We start from the raw sequence: 19,079 nt of genomic DNA, 5'->3' as shown, positions 1-19,079 counted from the left end.
CCAGGGTTAAATCCCAGACCCACCTGTGTGGAGTTTGCATGTTCGCCCCGCGCCTGTCTGGCTCTCCTCCGGGCACTCCGGTTTCCTCCCACATCCCAAAAAGATGCATTCCAGTGATTGGACACTCTCAATTGCCCGTAGGTGGGATTGTGACTGCGGCTGTTTGTCCCGATGTGCCCTGCGATTGGCTGGCGACCAGTTCAGGGTGTGCCCCGCCTCCTGCCCGTTGACAGCTGGGATAGGCTCCAGTACTCCCGTGACCCTTATGAGGATAAGCAGCTAAAAAGATGGATGGAAATATGAAACATAGGTACATGGAAAGTGAAATTTTGATTTTATTATGTAAATTTGAATATTCTAAATATCTAATTAACAGAATAATCATTGGAATGCTGGAAAGTCTGCATTGAATGAATTTTTTTTCATTTCAATTTTTTACTTAAAAAAAAAGAAATTAAATAGAAAAGAAAACACCGAATGAATATCAGAGAACCCCTGAAAGGTTACATTTTGATTTCAGTATTTAGTTGTATTTAATTCTCTATTTAATTTTTTAAAAATGAATTTCCTAACGGGACAAGCCGAATTCCTATTTTATGACTTTTTAAAAAATACATTTTAAAAATACATCCTGGGAAGTTAAAAAAATGCTATTATTTTTATTTTTCCTTAAATAAAAAAAAATGAAACACAAACGGAACATGAATATTTAGTGCAAAAAGGATTTATCCTAAGTAAAAGTTTGGGTGTTGGGGGGTGTCTTTTCCCCATCACATCAAAACTTTGTCATTTTTTCTTTCATAATAATCTGACTTTATGTGATGGAATTTGAAGGTTTTCATGCGTCTTTTCAACTTCTTTCGTGGAAAATCACAACTTTTTCTTGTAATATTACACTTTAGGAATAGAACTACTGTTTTGGGGGTTCGTGCTTGGTGTAAAAAGTTTGCAAACCACTGATTTATTCCCGCAATCAATGATTTCTTGATGATCTTTTTTTTTTTCCTCTTTCCATCGAGGAGCGTATGACGTGGCCGCCGCCTTGTAGTCTAAAATCAGGTGCAATTTTTCATAAATTCGTAACAACGCGAGATTTCCGAAGGGATCGCGCGGTCGGTGTCAATTACGGTGATACCGAAGCAGCACCAGCGCCGGTGATCCATTTTTACCCCGAATCGGCACACGCCGCAAAACTCAGCGCCTCGGTTCCGAAAAGCCGGAGGAGGGGGAAGCTCCACTCCAGCGACCACCGTCGGGGGGCTCCTGTTTGTCGGCGTGCGGAGCCATCGGTCCTCGGCTCTCGGTTCAGGTCGGTGCGTCCGTCCGCATTGTGCGGGTTAGCATGCGGGGCTAGCTCCGGCGCCCGCCGGGAGGAGCCCACTCTCTGCCCGGCTCGGCTCTCAGTCTCTCCCGCAAACGTGACACTAGCTTTGGCGTGTAGAGTTGCATTCGGCGCGGCGAAATGGCGACGCTACAACCGCGAGGGAGTGATTTTTCCACGGACCGGACAAGTTGGCGGCCGCCCGAGCTGCCGGGGATGTGGCGGCGAGCTAATGCTAACGCTAATGGTCAACATCAGCGGGCAGGCTCAAGCTAAGCTAGCCCCAGTCCGCACGCAGGCAGCGTTTGTGATCGCCGAAGTAGAACTTTTGGGCCAATATCGTGAATATTTTCGATTCGGTTCTTCCGGTGACCCCCACCCAGCCTCTTCTTTTTTTTCTGTTTGTGCTTGTAGAAACATTTTCACACTAGTAGACTTGTTTCCAGCTCTGTTGTGTGACAATTTATGCACATTTGTATATTAATACATAATGCAACTACCAGGGCGACTGTATAGTCATTACCAGCATATTATCATATCTGTAGAAAAACTCGTACTCAACGTGTATGTCGTACTAGGGCGGCTCCTTGTGTGTTGTTTACATACAGATTCACATTTTTAGGTGCGAAAAATATGAACAGTTAAACTATTAATTGACAACTAGATAACTATCAAATTTAATCAACAGCTAATTGGATCATTTATTAGACTTTTTAAATGTAATTTAATATATTGTTTACAGTTTTTAAATTAAAAATTGTCCTGATGTTTAGAATTTAAGCCCGTCAACAGTAGTTATCGCCAGATTTCTGCAGTCCTCCATGAAAGCAGATTTATGTGTTGAATTAAAATAAAACATCTGATTTTACTCAGATTTTTTTTTGTTACAATATTTTTTTCCTCCACTGTTTACCTGATCTATTTTTTTAATAAGGGGATGGAAAGTAAAACTTTTTTTTTTTCAAATCTGTCAGTAGTTAGTATCTGAAAAAGAATAACAGATGAATCAAATTTTAAAAAGGTTAGTTGCAGTCCTAAAGTCATGTTGATTCAATTGTAAAGTTGCAGTTGTTGAAAATTTTTTAATCCTATTTAATTATTTAACCCTCAGCAATTGATTAAGTAATTGAATAAAAATGGGTTTTGCATTATTTAATTAAAATAATAAGACATTTATATTGTTAATCTGATGCAAACATGCCCCTTTCGCCTCAAGCTAGCTAGGATAGGCTCCAGCTTTCCCCCAACCCTTGTGAGGATACGCGGCTTTGATCATGACATGAATAGTGATCAGTTGGAGTGAAAAATGCCACCCAAAAAGTATGATGCTTGCTGGTCAGATTAGGTTTTCACTGGATGGCAGATGTTTTTGAGGAGGCCTTGATAGGAAAAAAAAAAATAAAAGAAGATGAACGTTTTTTTGTCCTCACTACTAGGTGGTGTCCAACTTAGGAGCAGCGGGCCAGCCGGGGCTCCATGAGCGCGACGGGGCAGCAGCACGGGGGGGGCCTGCGCTCTCGCCGGACGCTCGTCCGGGACCGGGAGCCCGGGCCGGGCGCCGGCGTGGAGGCGAGCTGCTGGCTGGCGCCCGGAGCGCTGCGCAGGTTGGTGGAGCTTCCCTCGCCCCCCCTCTCCAGGCATCAGCTCAAAAGGCTGGAGGAGCACAGGTGAGCGGCCCCCCCTTTGTTCATCTCTCGGTTGACTTTGCTCGATTGCGTTGAACTGACCCACTGGGTGTTCACTGGCGTCAGCGTGCTTGTTTCAAAACGTTACAGTCTTGAGTGTGTTGCTGCCGAAACGGGCTACTCTAGAAACTGAAATGGCGAATGAGTCATCCGCACCACCCCGCACGGATTCTCGTCCATCCGCTTGAACTGCATCGATTTTCGATGTACTCACGGCACATGAAACACCCAAAACGCATCCGATAGGACTTAGCATTAAAGGTCAAGTGTCATACCTATAAACATTCTAAAATAGATATTGTGATGAGAAATACAAAGAACATTTATTCACTTCAATGTCGATACGAAAAAAAAAATATGAGCGGAGAGCGCGTCATCCATGCGCAAATTTGCGGAAGTGTCATTGGACGACATCCGAGTGGTCGCCGTATTGACTGCATCTCCTGTCCGTGACATCACACTGGAACATTCGCCATTAAAAACACGCTGTGGCCCCTACTGTGGGAGACGAACGCGCCCCTTCTGACACGGAAGCTCTTTTCGAAGAAGAGAACATCTCACAACCGAGCGAAGTTTCGAGCCATATTTAGATGATATGCGGATCACGGCCAAGCCGCCTCCCCGTCCGATCCACTTCCGCAGCGGAGATCCCGAGACGAGCCACCCCAGCCGAGCTGGCTGAACATGGCGCCGAGCCGGGCCGCTTTACGGCGTTGTCGTCAAACACGGCTGAGTGCGCCATTGTTGGCAGCATTGTTCATATCAGTCGCCGGCGAGCCGACACGGCAGCCGCACATATCATCACATTTAGCACGCCTGTCATACATATGCGGATATTTTGTTACGTTATGAGAGACTGATTCCGTGGTTTGTTTTTTTTTGTAGCTGTACCTGTCATTTGGAACCCACAAAGCTCTCGTCCTTTGCACCTGTGCGACCCGTTTTTCACAACAAACCGCGTCTCTTATGTAGGGTAAATCCATCCTCCCGAATGTTTGAGCAATATCCAACAATATAACAAGCCGGCATTTTGGCTAACACGAGCCACCTTCCCGGAGGTAAAACTAATAGAAACAAACAAGTCCACTGGAGGGCGCTCCTGCCCCGTACGTGATTTCGTGCTTCTTCTTGAAAACAAAACCCTCGAAAGGATTTTCATGGCGGGAGTTACAAAAAGCCATATATGTCAAAATCATGTTTTGTGGTGGAAGAAACGCATGGGTCCATAGCGGCTCCCATTTTATCATTAATAACATACTAAAAATCATCCATTTCATGACACTTGACCTTTAAGGTGCATAAAAGACTTGAGCACTTTGCTATAACCAGCAGAGGGCGCAGTTATAGTCTGCTCATCAGTTCATTTGACATTTTATGAAGAAATTCATCAATTTTGCTGGCATGATCATTTGCAGGTATCAATGGTGTACTTGGTATTCAACGGGCTGCGCTAAAACTGAATCCCGATGTCAGTGGTGGTCGTTGTGGTGTGCAGGTACAGCAGCGCCGGGTGCTCGCTGCTGGAGCCTCTGATGCAGCGCTACTGGGAGTGGCTGGTCGGCCGCGTTCCCGCCTGGATCGCGCCCAACCTCATCACCGTCGTCGGCCTGGCCACCAACATCTTCACCACGTTGGTGCTCGTGTACTACTGCCCTACAGCCACCGAACAGGTCAGCGACACGAGCGTGGACTTGCGACTTTTTCAGAATACAAGCCGTCACGCCGGTGATTTATTTTTGCTTTGATGTTTGAGCACAAATATTTGCAATTTGAGGGCAACTCAACTCACTTCACATCAAGCAGACAAGGAGAATTCGTAGGTGTATATTAAAAAAAAATAATCCACTTAGCTTTGCCTTTTGACACAGCACTTAGCTAAATGCTAACCAAAATGTCAAATGCCACGGACGGTCTAACAAACAGCATTGTTCTCATGTGTCTCTCGGGCTATTAGACTCGTTTTCGTCGCTAGCCACATTTTTGTTCTCGTTTCCTTTAGAGGGTGAATGAACACTAGCGGCGGCGTAACACATGTTGATAGACAATATAGCAATATTTAAAGTATATTTAAGTATATTTAAATATTTAAATATCAGTTGTATTTGTAGTCTGAACACGGCCACATCCTTCGTTACTCGAGGGTGTGCCCACTTATGCAACTGCATTCAGTTTATTTTTACTTGCTAATAAAAGATTTTACCATCAATTGAGTTGTACAGATTACACGTCATGATAATGCTGAAAAAGAGTTTAAAAGTGATTCTCATTTTTTCTCATATGGAGAAATGGGGGGGGGGGGGGGAGAGACTGGCATTTGTATGGGGGTGTGTAGACTTTCTCTCCTGCAAACAGCGCTAGCACATGGCAAACTGTCGGAGTGCTCCGCAGGCTCCGCTGTGGGCGTACCTGATGTGCGCCGTGGGTCTCTTCGTGTACCAGTCGCTGGACGCCATCGACGGCAAGCAGGCCCGGCGCACTAACAGCAGCTCGCCTCTGGGGGAGCTCTTCGACCACGGCTGCGACTCGCTCTCCACCGGTAAAATTCCTCTTGTGGTGATTTTCGTCGTGCGGCCGACTCTGAAGTTGTCCCGTTGGGCGTTTGCAGTGTTTGTGGTGTTGGGGACCAGCATCGCGGTGCAACTGGGCACCAACCCCGACTGGATGTTCTTCTGCTGCTTCGCCGGCATGTTCATGTTCTACTGCGCCCACTGGCAGACGTACGTGTCGGGAACGCTGCGGTTCGGCATGTGAGTACCAAAGACGCGCCACGCCGTTTTCCACACGCGCATCTGGGAATGGTTCCGTTCTGCGTCAACAAAGTGACAGCAGAAGTAAAACCGCAATCGTTTGGAGTGCCACGACCGTTTTGCGAGGGATTCGGTCTGAGCGGGCACCCGATAATCGGGGCCCCGTCGCTAACGGCGCCGTCTCGTCCCTCAGCATCGACGTGACCGAGGTGCAGCTCTTCATCATAAGCATGTACCTGCTGGCCGCCGTGGGAGGCTCCGCCTTCTGGCAGGCTCTGGTAAGACGGACTCGAGGAAGGCCCTCACGTCGTGTCGCCGGGCAACACAAATGGATGATTTGGATTTGTTTTCAATGGGGGAGGGCAGGACGGTCGGGGAATGACATTTTCTAAAAATGGGTCAGAAAACCAATTTCCAGGATTGTTTCTGAGAGAAAATCATAAGTATGAGAAAATCGACTTGCGTTTTAAAGTAAGTAATAGGTTCAATACAAGGTTGTTTTTTTTTTTTTTTTTTTGGGGGGGGGGGTGAATGCTTACTCTGGGAAAAGGAAATCCAAATTTTTTTTTTCTCTAAAGTATTTTCCAAAGTCAATTTTTTTCATTGTATTTTTTATGTATTCATATATTTATTCCTTTTATTTTAAAAAAGCAAACAATAAACCTTATTCAAAGTTTTTTTTTTGCGTGTATGAGGGGTTAGAATATATATTTTCGAAAAACTTGAATTTCTGAGGGGAAAAAAATAATGGATTATTTTGTCACTTTTTCAATAAATTTATTTTTGAAAAAAAATATATATATCCAGTAAAAAGCTGGATTCCCCCCCTCCTATAGAAGATTACAATTTCAAGAAAAGAAGTTGCATATTTTGGAAAAACAATTGTGTACACCAAATCCCCGAAATAATGACATAAAAATGACACATTTATGAGTATGAAACCTCGCGCAGCCACCGGAGGGCGCCTGCTCCCCACAGTTCGACGGCGACAACGTCACAATGATTAGCCGCTGTTTGATCATCGTCGTTTTTAATATACTGTAGTCAATAAAAATAATATAAACGTGTGTACCGGGTGCCTTTTATACTGGCCATCCACATTTTTTGCACACAAGTAGCAAAACGAGACCTCCAAATCCTAATTTTTTTCTCTCAAAGTATTTTCCAAATTCAATTTTTTTTAATGTATTTTTTGTGTATTCATATATTTATTTTTTTAAAAAAGGAAACAAGAAACCTCATTCAAAAAGTGTTTTTTTGCATGTATGAGGGGTTAGAATATATTTTTTAGAAATACTTACATTTCTGAGGGAAAACAAAGAATTTTTCTGTCACTTTTTTAAGAAATTTATTTTCGACAAAAAAAAAACCCAACCTACATTTTGAAAAAAATATATATCCAGTAAAGAGCTGGATTTACCCCCCCACCCCACCCAAGAATATTACACTTTCAAGAAAAAAAATTGCATATTTTGTGAAAACAAATGTGTACACCATTTCCCCAAAATGATGGCATAATAACGACACATTTATGAGTATGAAACCTCGTCCAGCCACCGGAGGGCGCCTGCTCACCACAATTTGACGGTGATCAACATCACAATGATTAGCCGCTGTTTGATCGTCGTCGTTTTTAATTTACTGTCGTCAATAAAAATTACGTAAACGTGTGTACTGGGTGGCTATTACACTGGCCAACTACATTTTTTGTGCACAAGTAGCAAAACGAGACCTCTGCCAAGAGTTGAAACATTTTTCTTGGGTAAAAACACTGTAAATGTACACTTGTTAGACCTTGCGCAACCACTGGAGGGCGCTTGGGCGTCACAGTTTGGGGAAGTCCCCGTTTTGGAAGGGTCTTTGCATTAGCAACAATAATTCGCTTGATGATTTGAATGATAAATAAAGACAACGCTCCAAACCGTCGGCGCAAATTTATTTTCCATCGTTCAACGGCGCTGTCATGGAAAATTGCACTTTTGGGGTAACAAAAATGACATAAACATCCTCGGCTATTTATGAATCCGCACGCTTCCGTTTGCCCCCCCCCCCAGATTCCCATCGTCAACGTGCAGGTGAAAATGGTTCCCGCCATTTTCACCTTCCTCGGCGCCATCTTCTCCTGCACCAACTACTTCCGAGTCATCTTCACCGGCGGCGTCGGCAAGAACGGCTCCACCATAGCTGTGAGTTTACCCCCGAAGACGGGAGTTCTACGGTCATTCCGGCCACGCGCGTCCGGGGCTCCTCCCGGCTTTTTCAAACACAGTTTTCATACAAATCGGTTTTAGAATGAAAATTTAGTTTGTTTTTTTTTTTTTTGCTTTGGTTTTTCGTCCGAAAATCGGTCTTCGAACGCACCGACCGGGTGACCCACGATGATGTATTTTTTTCGAACCCACCTCGAAAAAAAACGGAAATAACGTAACGCGCGCAACAGGAAGGATGTCTCAAGTGCCGACATAAAAGCTATCTGCGCCAAACGGAATTTTGTCAAACTCCTTCACCCTAACAAATCAGAATGTTGCAGAATGACGACGTTATGAGCCACGTCAGGAAGGTGCTCAATAGACGGCAGAAATCGTGCATTAGATTTTTCTTTGTTAAAAAGGGGCGAGTCACCCCCACCGAAGACATTTCAAACAGTTGTTTTGCATTGCTTTTTTCTTCTGTTCCATTAACCCAACCTCTAGTTGCAAGTTAATTTATTTTCTACGTTATGTACTTTCTGTGCAAATAAAAAAAGTCTGATTTATTTCCCCCTCATTATTACTTGTTGAAAGTTATTCTGCACTTTTCCTAAAAAAAAAAATTTACAAGGCTGGGGGGCCGAGTCGCTACTGATACGGCAATGCACTCCCAGCCCGGCGTACTCTACTACTAAAGCATACATTTTAAGCAAAAATAAATCACATTTTTTCCAATGATTTAACCAAGTATTAATGAATTAAAGTATTTAAACCAGGGGTCACAAACGCAGTGCCCGCGGGCGAATGGTAGCCCGCGAGGACCATATAAGGCGCCCGCGAGGTATGTTCTAAAAATACCGTCGGCCACAAATTGTTCCTATTATTTGTGTTTTACAATCTGACTTGGTTATGTGAATTCAAATTTTAAAATGCCTGTAATGTCATTTACTACAATAAATGAAAACGAAAATATTTCATGTATGTGCAATGAACAGAGTCTGAAATTTGCCGCAAGCACCTCATGTAGCCCTTCATACGATCGGTGCTCACGAAGTAGCCCTCAGCCTCAAAAAGGTTGCTGAGCCCCGATTTAAATGATACATGTATTTCTACTATGCAGTTTATTGTCAGGAAAAGCTTAAAAAAATAACGCATTATTTCATTTTCTATTCATTGTAATGTGAAAACGCGCTTTGGTTTTCAAACGTTTCGGTTTTCAACCGGCCTTCTGGAACGGATTGTGTTCGGGAACCGAGGCACCGCTGTATTTGAAATCATAAGAAATCTGCTGGATGTTTTGGTCATTTGTGTGTGTGTGTGTGTGTGTGTGTGCACGGCTGTCAGGGAACCAGCGTGCTGTCTCCGGTGCTGCACATCGGTTCCGTCATCGTTCTGGCCGTGATGATTTACAAGAAGTCCGCCGTGCAGCTCTTCGAGAAGCACCCTTGTCTTTACATTCTGGCCTTCGGCTTCGTCTCTGCCAAAATCACCAATAAATTAGTCGTAAGTCAAGCAGACGCTCGTCGGCACGGGCACATTCGGAGGGCGGGGGAACTGGAATAATTGAGCTCAAGGAAGTCAGCGTTTTGTGACGTTTGCCTGTCCTCAGGTCGCGCACATGACGAAAAGCGAGATGCACCTGCACGACTTGGCCTTCCTGGGGCCCGGACTCCTCTTCCTCAATCAGTATTTCAATAGTTTTATCGACGAGTACTCGGTGCTGTGGATCGCTCTGGTGAGGAAAATTTGTCATAATGTTATGAAAACAAATTGTTTACGTTCGAGTAAAACACCGGCGTCAAACTCGAGGCCCGGGGGCCATATCAAGGCCCGTCACATGATTTTATGTGGCCCGTGAAGCCAAATCTAGTGTCAATTTCAATGATTTTTGTAAAAAAATCTGTTCAAAAATTTCAAATTGTCATTCATCGTAAATGATAAAGTTGAGTTATTATGATAGCAAACATGCACGGTTGAAAAACACATTACCCTTGATTTCTCATTTCAAAACTAAAAATCATAAATCGATGATGTAAATACGACGAGACGATTAAATATTTGTGGTGTTTCACAGTCATAACGACCCTCTGAGGGGAAACCGGAACCGCAACGTGGCCCGTGAGAAAAATGAGTTTGACACCCCTGACGTAAAAGTTTCAAATACTTTTGAGGAAAAATGTTGGTTGGGGCCGTGGAGCGGGGGGCCTAATCTTTTCAAATTTTATTTCATTTTTTACAAATTTTTTTTCTGGAAAAGTCATTTAGAACCAAGTCTTACAGTTTTGAGAAGAAAAATCTTAAGATTCCCCAGATAAGCTTTCAAGAAAAGGATGATTTTCATGTTTTTTCCAAGAAACAATATCATACATTTTTTAAGAAATACATTTTTTTTCCTCTGGAAAAAGTTCTATATTTTTGAGAACATAGTTTTCCAAGCAAACCATATTCCTGAGTATAAACGTTTTTTTTTGGGGAGGGAGGATTATGATACATTTTTAAGAACAAAAAAAGGAGATAAAATAATAATAAAAATAAATTGCTGTGAAATACTGTGATTTTGCAGCTGTGTATTTCTGGTTAAAAAAAAAAAGAGGAAAAAAAAATTTTTTTTGAAGAAAATGTGAAAAAGGTTGCCGTTAATTTTTTCCATGGAAAGAAGTAATTAAAAAAAAAAAGTCAAATTTGAAGTATAGTCTTGGAAAAAGAATCCCATTTTCCACACGGGCATTGGATATCTCCAAGGCAACCAAAAAACAGCTTGACGATGTTTTCCTAAAGCGCGTCGTGACGAGTTTCTGGTGTTCGCCGCAGGTTCTGTCCTTATTGGATCTGCTGCGTTACTGCGTCAGCGTGTGCAACCAGATCGCCGGCCACCTGCACATCTTCGTCTTCAAGATCAAGCCTTGCTCGCTGCACTGAGCCAAAAGCCACGCGCGGACCCCGACGCCACCCCCCTCCTCTCCCTCCCTTTGTCCGTCCATCCGTCCGTCCGTTAGGTGGCGCTTCAGACAAGCCGATGTCGGGAGCGGTCACGTGATCATACTGGAGCGTTACTTCCTGTCAGTGTTTGTTTGAAGACTTCAGGTGCTACCATAACACACACACACACACACACACAAGAAAAGAAAGAGGGAAGTAAAACAAAAAAAAAAAGAAAAAACAATGCTCACCATAAACGCGTCTATTTTTTGTTACATTTTTGTTTTTGCTACTGTGAATAATTTTGCTCTTCTTTGGCTCGCTTTTCTCATTTATTTTACGCGCAATTCATGTTTCAAGTTACAATAACCACTTCGTGTACATTTTTGGGGGCTTGAACTGGTCAATTTTATTTGTTAAAATGTGTGTATGGAGTTTTTTTTTTTTTTTTTTTTTGGTTTTGTTTTTTGTGTGTGCCAAAAGTAAATAAATATTATGCCTATTAAATACAGCTCTTGGAATATGATTGAAAATATAAAATAGCTAATGTGCTAAACATGATCTTTTTGAATAACATTTTTTATGTCACAACCTTACTGACTTTTTAAAAATTTTATTTAATGGAGTTATTGTTTTGAGGAATATTTTGCTTGACAGTTATTTAATAGAATGGGGAAAAATAGCACAAAATACAAATCCCATTGAATAATAAAACATGACATCAGATGTATGTTCCTGGTTAAAAATCCAAGTGCATACAAAAAAAATGTAACTCAATATATAAAAATTAACAATCTTTCTATTCAGTAAGTAGCAACAGCAACGTGAAGGCTTATGGAACAAATAATTTCTTCATTTGTCGTAATTACAATTATATTTCGCAAATAAGTGGAACGGTTCATGAATTTTGTTGGCATTTATCCTTCATTTAATTTTGCCATTAAAATGCCTCTTTGTGTATTCGCCATTTTCTCTGACTTTATTGAATAATTTCTATTTTTTTACCGCTATATTCCTCCAGCCCTGCACGGCGTCGCTACAGCGCCCCCCACAGGTCCGGCATGCCAGTGACGCGCTTTGAAGTTGAAACTTTCCGCGCGTTCCGACGCCCGACGACGTTCCTTTTGCATCTTCAAGATATTAAGCGTGCTATTAATTAAGTCTCGGGTGGATTTTCCCGTGGTGACGGCCATTTTAATTTTAGCCTGGGATGAAAACAAAAACATGTTATCAATTAATGGCAGACGTCAACAAATCCCGCCTGACTACTTTTGCTGCTTTTTTTTTTTTTTTTTTTTTTTGTCACAGGAAGTGACCAACATTTTTCCTAAGCCAACACTGTTGAACCCCCCCACCCTACCCCACCCCCGCCGCCCCCTACTCGCATATCTGCTTCTCCTCTGCTGTCACACACACACACACACGACGCGTGACGGGGGTTGGGGTGCGGATGCGTGTGCGCGTTTGTGGCCGCTGTTGAATTTTTAAAGCTGTTGTGGAACTTCGCGGGGTCAGCGCGGCGAAGGGATCGCGTTTCAAAGACTCGCACGCCAGCTCGGCCGCTGCGTCCGCGGAGGACGCCGCAGGTTCTTCATGGCCCGCCCGGTATGTTGATTGCCTCCAAAGTTGACCTTTGTACTTCTTTGCATGATTATTCATGTCTTGTGCGGTGTCATGGAAAAGCTGCTGCTTTATTTGCGTGTTCCAAATATAATACCTGTGTATATACGCTGCTCACTAGCGTCATTTGAAAGTCATTTTTGCAATATTACTGCGTGTGATTATTTTGGAGCGGATCTCCTTTTTTCAACAAGTATTGAATACAAAAACTGATATTTAACAAAGACCAACTTTTACCTTGACGGCTTGCCTATCACCAAATGAATATACGTCAAATGTTTTTATTTTAAGAAACACCAAAATCAGTTTTGAGTCTTGACCAACCCCAACATACAATTTTGTTGTCTTCAGCTAGCCGAACGTTTTTTGTTCGTGCAAACGTCAAAGTGCACGTTTATGTGAACATCAAAGACCATTTTTAGCGTTTTAATGTTATTTTTGTCGCGGGCCACATCGTAGTTAACGTATTCCCTCGGAGGGCCGTTATGATCTAATCTTTCGCCTCATCATGTTTACACATTAAATTTATGAGCTAGTTTTGGAATCACAAATCAAGGGTAATGGGTTTTTGAACTATTGCTGACGTTTGGAAATGCAATAATGCTTGCAATATCGCAACGTTATCATTTATGACGTGACGATTTGGAATTGTGGGACAGATTTTAACGCAAAAAGTTGACGAATTTGCCTTTGCGGGCCACACAAAGTCACGCGGCGGGCCGGTTCTCGCCCCCAGGCCTCAACTTTGACACCTGGGTCTTTGAGTAACGTTCGGCATTTTCGTAAATGTCCGAAAACATTGATGCGCATATTTTTAATATCTAAAAGGACTCAACTAATCTGTGTTTACGTTTTTTGAAACGAAGACAATTTGGTGCCTAAATAACATAGACACCCATTTGTCAACATCAAAGTGCCTTCAACAAATTATTTATTTTAAACAAAAACAATATAGTCTTTGGTTAGCGTAATGTACATTTTTGTAAAATTATGCATTTATGTAAACAGTGAAGGAAAATGTTGTCTACAGCTAACCTAGATTCAGATTTTTTTTTTTTTTTATTATTTTGATTTTTTTTTGTAAACAAAGTCTTCACCGAGGCTAACGAAACATCTTAGACAATTTAGCGTTTTTTTTTTTTTTTTTTTTTTTTTTATGTACGAGTTTTGGTGAACTTCAGACCTTCAGAGCTGAATGTGTTTTATAAATATTTAAGACAACGTGGCGTCTTCAGCAAACCTGATGAACGAGTTTTCGTAAACCGCTTTCAACGAGCCTAACGTGCAAGTTTTATAAATATCGAAGATAAGTTAGCTTCTTGAGCTATCCCTAATATATGAGTTTTCAACACACCTAACGTACGTTTCGTAAACATCAAGGAGTATTAGCGCTTCAGCTAAGCTACTGTTTATGTACTACTAATTGAAGATGGTAAACCAATGACAGCAATCTCCTCAGACCCAAGCGGTCCTGAGCGGTCACCGTAGCAACATGAGCATCAACATTCAGAGAAAAAAGGAGGCCCTGCGGCGGCGGGCCAGCAGCCCCGTCCGCCCCACCCAGCAGCCGTCCTGCAGCCGCGACAACGCCGGCGGCGTCCCGGGGCAGAGCCCTCCCCGGCGCGGGCACCCTCCTCTGGGGCAGTCGGCGTCCTACCACCCGGGGGACAAATCGCTCCACTACCGGGCGCAGTGGAGCTCCGACTCGGAGGACGACTCCCAGGCCGAGCCGGACGGCGTGTACCGCGTCGTCTTGCTGGGCGACCACGGCGTGGGGAAGAGCAGCCTGGCCGGAATCTTTGCGGGAATCAACGACAAAGACGAGCAACCGGGAGGTGAGGAGACGTCTCCGAGGCGGGTCGCGGAGGTCCAAGGACCTCGTGAAAGTCATTTCATTAATGCCAAAGAGAACTTGGTCTTCAACCAAACCAGAAAGTCTTCCCGACAATCAAGTTTTTGAGTTCAACGCAGCTAACAATAGCATTTTTCCTATACATCAAAGACAGTTTCAAGATCAATGACCCTATGTAATAACATATTGACATAGTCTGCAACGACCCAACTCAAGTATTTCTGAAAACTGATCCTTCTTTGGTCTTCAGCGAGCCCAGCAAATGGTTTTCTAAAACCTGAAGGGCAATTCCGAGATCAACAAACCAAATAGAGTGACGTATTTTCTTAGATGAAGACATCTAGAAAACATAAACAATGAAGCTTTTAATAAAGAATTTCTTCTTCAATGACGCAAACGTCAACAATCAAAAACCATTCAGGGGCTTTAAAGAACTGAATCCATGTGAGATCAAAACACCAAAAAACAATTTCCGGTTTTCAAACATTTTGGGTTTACAAGCAAAAACCATTTTTTAGACGAGGTTGGTTTTCGCCAATCTCAATGGCAGCGCACCGCTCAACATGGACGTCAACTTTGGCCGAGCGACTTCATGCGAGCGCTATTGCCGACGACATCAATGGCGGTCTTATCGATCCGGACAAATCCGCTTTGACTTTGAATGACCTCATTGATTGAATGTCTGCGGATCGGCCAGCGGTCATCGCCGACGGCGTATCGACCCGCCGCCGAGGCCAGACGGGCTTGCCTGGCCCTTCAGTTTTTTTGTTTCTTCTTTGGGTTTGTTTTTGGTCTTTTTCAGAGGACACGTACGAGAGAAAGCTAACGGTGGACGGCGAGGAAACCACGCTGGTCGTCATGGATACGTGGACAAACGACAGACCGGTAAGACGAGTCAAAATTGTCTTTGGTGTTCGCAAAACGTCTGTTGGGACCATTTAAAACTTCTTTAAAGACTAAATTGTTTGATGTTGATGGAAATTCTTGTTGGGATCAATTAGGCGAGTTTAAAAAAAAAAAGCTATTGCAGATGAAGTTATTATTAATGTATTAATAATTATTATTAATATAATTTATAAAAAGTGTGTTTAAAGTGGCTTTGATCTTTACAAAATATGTATTTGAAGTCTAAAATACAGTCATGCCTCTGTTCTCGACCACAATCCGTTCCAGAAAACGGTCCGAGAAGTGATTTGTTCGAAAACTGAATTGGTGTTTCCCATTACAACGAATGGAAAAAGAAATAATGCGTTCCAAGCCTAAAAAATGGGCTTTTTAAAGCATTTTTTTTACCTTTTCCTGATAATAAACTGCATAGTAGAAATACATATCTAGTTTAAATACTTTATATAATAAAATAATTTAAGAAAAAAAATTTTTTTGCTCAGACTTTGCTCTGTGCTGTCCTCTTTCCTCTGTGCCTCCAATAACGTGCGTGTTGCTCTTTAAAGACAAAATCATTTTCTATGTTTACAAAAACATTTGAATCATCTCTGTTATCAAAACACGTATTTTGAAATAATCTTTATTTACACAAGCCGTTTGTATGTTCCCTGAAGATTAAACAGTCTTTGACGTTTAATCGTCTAGAATTTGGGGCGAAATATGTACAGTTAATTTTTGTTGTTTTCCCGAAAACGTGCTCGTTAAGCACAGCGCCGACGACGCTCTTTGATGTTTCTGCCCGGCCCCGGCAGGACGAAGGCGGTCGATCGGGCGACGAGGAGGCGTGTCTGACGTGGGGGAGCGCGTACGTCGTCGTCTACTCGGTCACCGACCGCCGCAGCTTCGACGCGGCGGCCGAGCTTCGCATCACGCTGCGGCGGCGACGCCAGGCCGACGACGTTCCCATCATCCTCGTGGGGAACAAGAGCGACTTGGTGCGATCCAGGGAGGTGGCGCTGGAAGGTGAGTGTGACAAAACCGCTCGGTGTGTCTTTGATCTCTACAAAAGATGTACATCGTTAGTTAGCGACGCTAGGTTGTCTTTAATATTTGCCCAAAAACGATAGATTGACGACCAAAAAATATCTTTTGACGTCCCCAATAAGATGTCTTTGTTTATAAAAACACGTATGTTTTTCCTCAAAGACTAAATCGTATTTTTGTAAGTAAATGAGTACGATGGATTTTTTTTGGTGAATCTTTTTACAATCACCGGGACGTTAGCTTAGTAGCTAACTTTACGAAATGTGTTTTTCTTGGCTAATCTTTTTACAAACACCCGAACGTTAGCTTTGTTGATGACTGACGTAATTCCCAGCCTACAGAGCGCACCTGGTTATAAGCCTCAACTAGTACATTTGTAAAGGAAATACCATTTGGTACATACGTGCGCCGCAGCTGTGTAAAACCCGCAAGTGCCCATATAGAAATCCCCATTCAAACACGAGATATTTACAAGCGGTAATGCTAGCGCTAACGCCAACAAGGTCGGTTAAAATAAAACTTACCGGTAAATATCACCGAGACACGCCAGTAACACAGCAGCAAAATGCGAGCACAGCGCGAACGCTAGCCCAGTGCTAACAGGGCCGGGGAAAAGTGACTTCCTCGGCACATATACTCCACGGGTCTGAATCTTACCTTACCTTACATTTAAATCATCTTTGATGTTTTAAAATCGCACAAGCTAAGTGGATAACTAAATTGTCTATGATGTTACCAAACATGCTAAATTGTCTTTCATGTTCAAAAATGTACAATTGTATTCGTTGTTAATTTGGGGCGTCTTTTCAACTCAGTTGTCTCGAGAGTAAAAATATTGTTGCAGTTGCTAATATCTTTGATATTCCCAGAAGTGACACAAACATGTCTAATGTGGTTTATTGTCTTAGATGTTGACATAAGGCTCATTTTAGACTACATTGATGACTTATAACTCACGATCGCTGACTAAATTGTCTTTGTTTACCAAAAAAAAAAAAAAACCAACGCTCTTTTTAGCGTACCGTCATTTCCGGCCTGCAAGCCGCGACTTTTTTCACACGCTTTCAACCCTGCGATTCATGCGGTGATGCGCATAATTTGTGCATTTTATTCTAACGGCCGCAAGGGGGCACTCAAGCGGAAAAGGTAAGAAGGAGACCGGTGGAATATTTGTGCCGAGGAAGTGATTTTGAGTGACTGTTAGCGCTGTGCTAGCGTGTTGCTGGTGTGTTACTGGCGTGTATCAGTGATATTTACCAGTAAGTTTAATTTAAACCGACCCTCTTAGCGTTAGCACGGGCTAGCATTAGCGCACACTAGCGTTAGCGCACACCAGCATTAGCACTAGTGTTAGCGCTTGTAAATATCTCGTGTTTGAATGTAGCTTTCAGTGTGGGCACTTGCGGCTTTTACACAGCTGCGGCGTATGTATGTACCAAATGGTATTTCCTTTACAAACGTAAATGGTGAGGCTTATAATCAGGTGCGCTCTGTCGGCCGGGAATTACTGTAATAGTCCTTGATGTCACACGAGCGCATCGTCTTTTGATGCTTACGAACTTGTACATTAAATCCCTAGCTGATAACTCGAAACGACCTTTGACATTTTTGAAAAACACGACGCGTTCATCTTTGGCTCTCTTATTTATTTATTTTTTTTCCCCCTCCCAGAGGGCCGAGCGTGCGCGGCAGTCTTCGACTGCAAGTTCATCGAGACGTCGGCGTCGCTGCAGCACAACGTCGGCGAGCTCTTCGAGGGCGTGGTGCGGCAAATCCGCCTGCGGCAGCGGCGCCCGTCGTGCCGCGGGCCCCAGGAGAGCCTCGCCCAGAGGGCGCGACGCTTCCTGGACCGCTTGGTGCCGCGCAACAACCGGCGCGTGGCCGTCAGAGTGCAATCCAAGAGCTGCCGCGACCTGGCCGTCCTCTGAACCGGACCGGGAAGTAGCTTGCTAATGCTAACGACCAAACGGATCAAATATTGAACCGCAAGTAGCTAGATTACAAAAAAAAAAAGACATGATTATCATTTTTGCGCACATGTTTCACGCATGTACTCGCACACACTTAACCGTCACTTGCTCTCACACAAACAATCTCTCACATGCAGACTCTCTCACACTTTGATAATCAAGCAAACACGCACGCGCAGTGTTTTTTGTCGCGGGCTCGAGCGTCCAGCTAACACCGCCGGCGGCTGTGTTTGTGTAGCGTCGTCATGGCGACGTTGTCGGACGGCCGCTCGCCGCGTGTTTGTCCGTCGTGCTCACAAGTCCGACAAGAACCGCAACGGGGGGGGGGGGGGGGGACAAATGACAGAAAAACGCGCGCATTTGCACGCCCGGAGGACAAGAGTTGAGCGGTCCAGCTGAGCGTCGATTTTTGTCATGGAAAGAATTCGTGACTCTCCTCAAGCCGGATGGCACGCGCACGCACGCAATGCGCGCACGCCCACGCCGAGCCGCCGTGTAAACATCCATCCTCCCGAGGCCCGGACATGCCGCGGCCCCTTTTCTCAACTTTCTGCGGTGGTTCTTTTCATTTCGCCGGCGCGCATTAAAAGTTAAATAATGTCAATGCTCCCCGCTTTGTGTCTTTTGTGTTAATGCATAATTAGCGCCGTCGAAGAAATGAATGCGCTTTTCATTTTTACAGGAATGTATTTCGGCTTAATTGAGGAGTTTTGTGTTTTACAAAACAAGAAAATTTGTGGAAAATTTAACAAATGTTTATAGAAAAGAGTTTGTGTGGGGGCGGCACGGTGGAACAGCTGGAAAGCGTTGGCCTCTCAGTTCTGAGGTCCCGGGTTCAATCCCGGCC

The 19,079-nt window shown here is 43.6% G+C and overlaps 2 protein-coding genes across 2 annotated transcripts; both read left to right on the top strand.

Annotated features, from left to right (window-relative positions):
* The first annotated feature begins 1,086 nt into the window (after window positions 1-1,086).
* On the top strand, window positions 1,087-11,828 carry cept1b (choline/ethanolamine phosphotransferase 1b). Its single transcript, XM_061831922.1, has 10 exons — window positions 1,087-1,309; window positions 2,758-2,988; window positions 4,502-4,676; window positions 5,395-5,542; window positions 5,612-5,753; window positions 5,947-6,031; window positions 7,808-7,939; window positions 9,287-9,445; window positions 9,552-9,677; window positions 10,754-11,828. Exons 2-10 carry the CDS (start codon window positions 2,798-2,800, stop codon window positions 10,859-10,861), a joined length of 1,266 nt encoding a protein of 421 aa, XP_061687906.1. The 5' UTR covers window positions 1,087-1,309; window positions 2,758-2,797; the 3' UTR covers window positions 10,862-11,828.
* A 380-nt stretch (window positions 11,829-12,208) lies between these two features.
* On the top strand, window positions 12,209-18,836 carry rem1 (RAS (RAD and GEM)-like GTP-binding 1). The gene is made up of 5 exons (XM_061831926.1): window positions 12,209-12,466; window positions 13,941-14,316; window positions 15,136-15,218; window positions 16,031-16,241; window positions 17,934-18,836. The coding sequence occupies exons 1-5, from the start codon at window positions 12,455-12,457 to the stop codon at window positions 18,188-18,190; spliced, it is 939 nt and encodes a 312-aa protein (XP_061687910.1). The 5' UTR covers window positions 12,209-12,454; the 3' UTR covers window positions 18,191-18,836.
* Window positions 18,837-19,079: the final 243 nt, after the last annotated feature.

This window comes from Syngnathoides biaculeatus, chromosome 10 (genome assembly GCF_019802595.1).
Source record: "Syngnathoides biaculeatus isolate LvHL_M chromosome 10, ASM1980259v1, whole genome shotgun sequence".
NCBI classification, from domain to species: Eukaryota; Metazoa; Chordata; class Actinopteri; order Syngnathiformes; family Syngnathidae; genus Syngnathoides; species Syngnathoides biaculeatus.
This window is presented reverse-complemented; position numbering and strand designations above follow the sequence as displayed.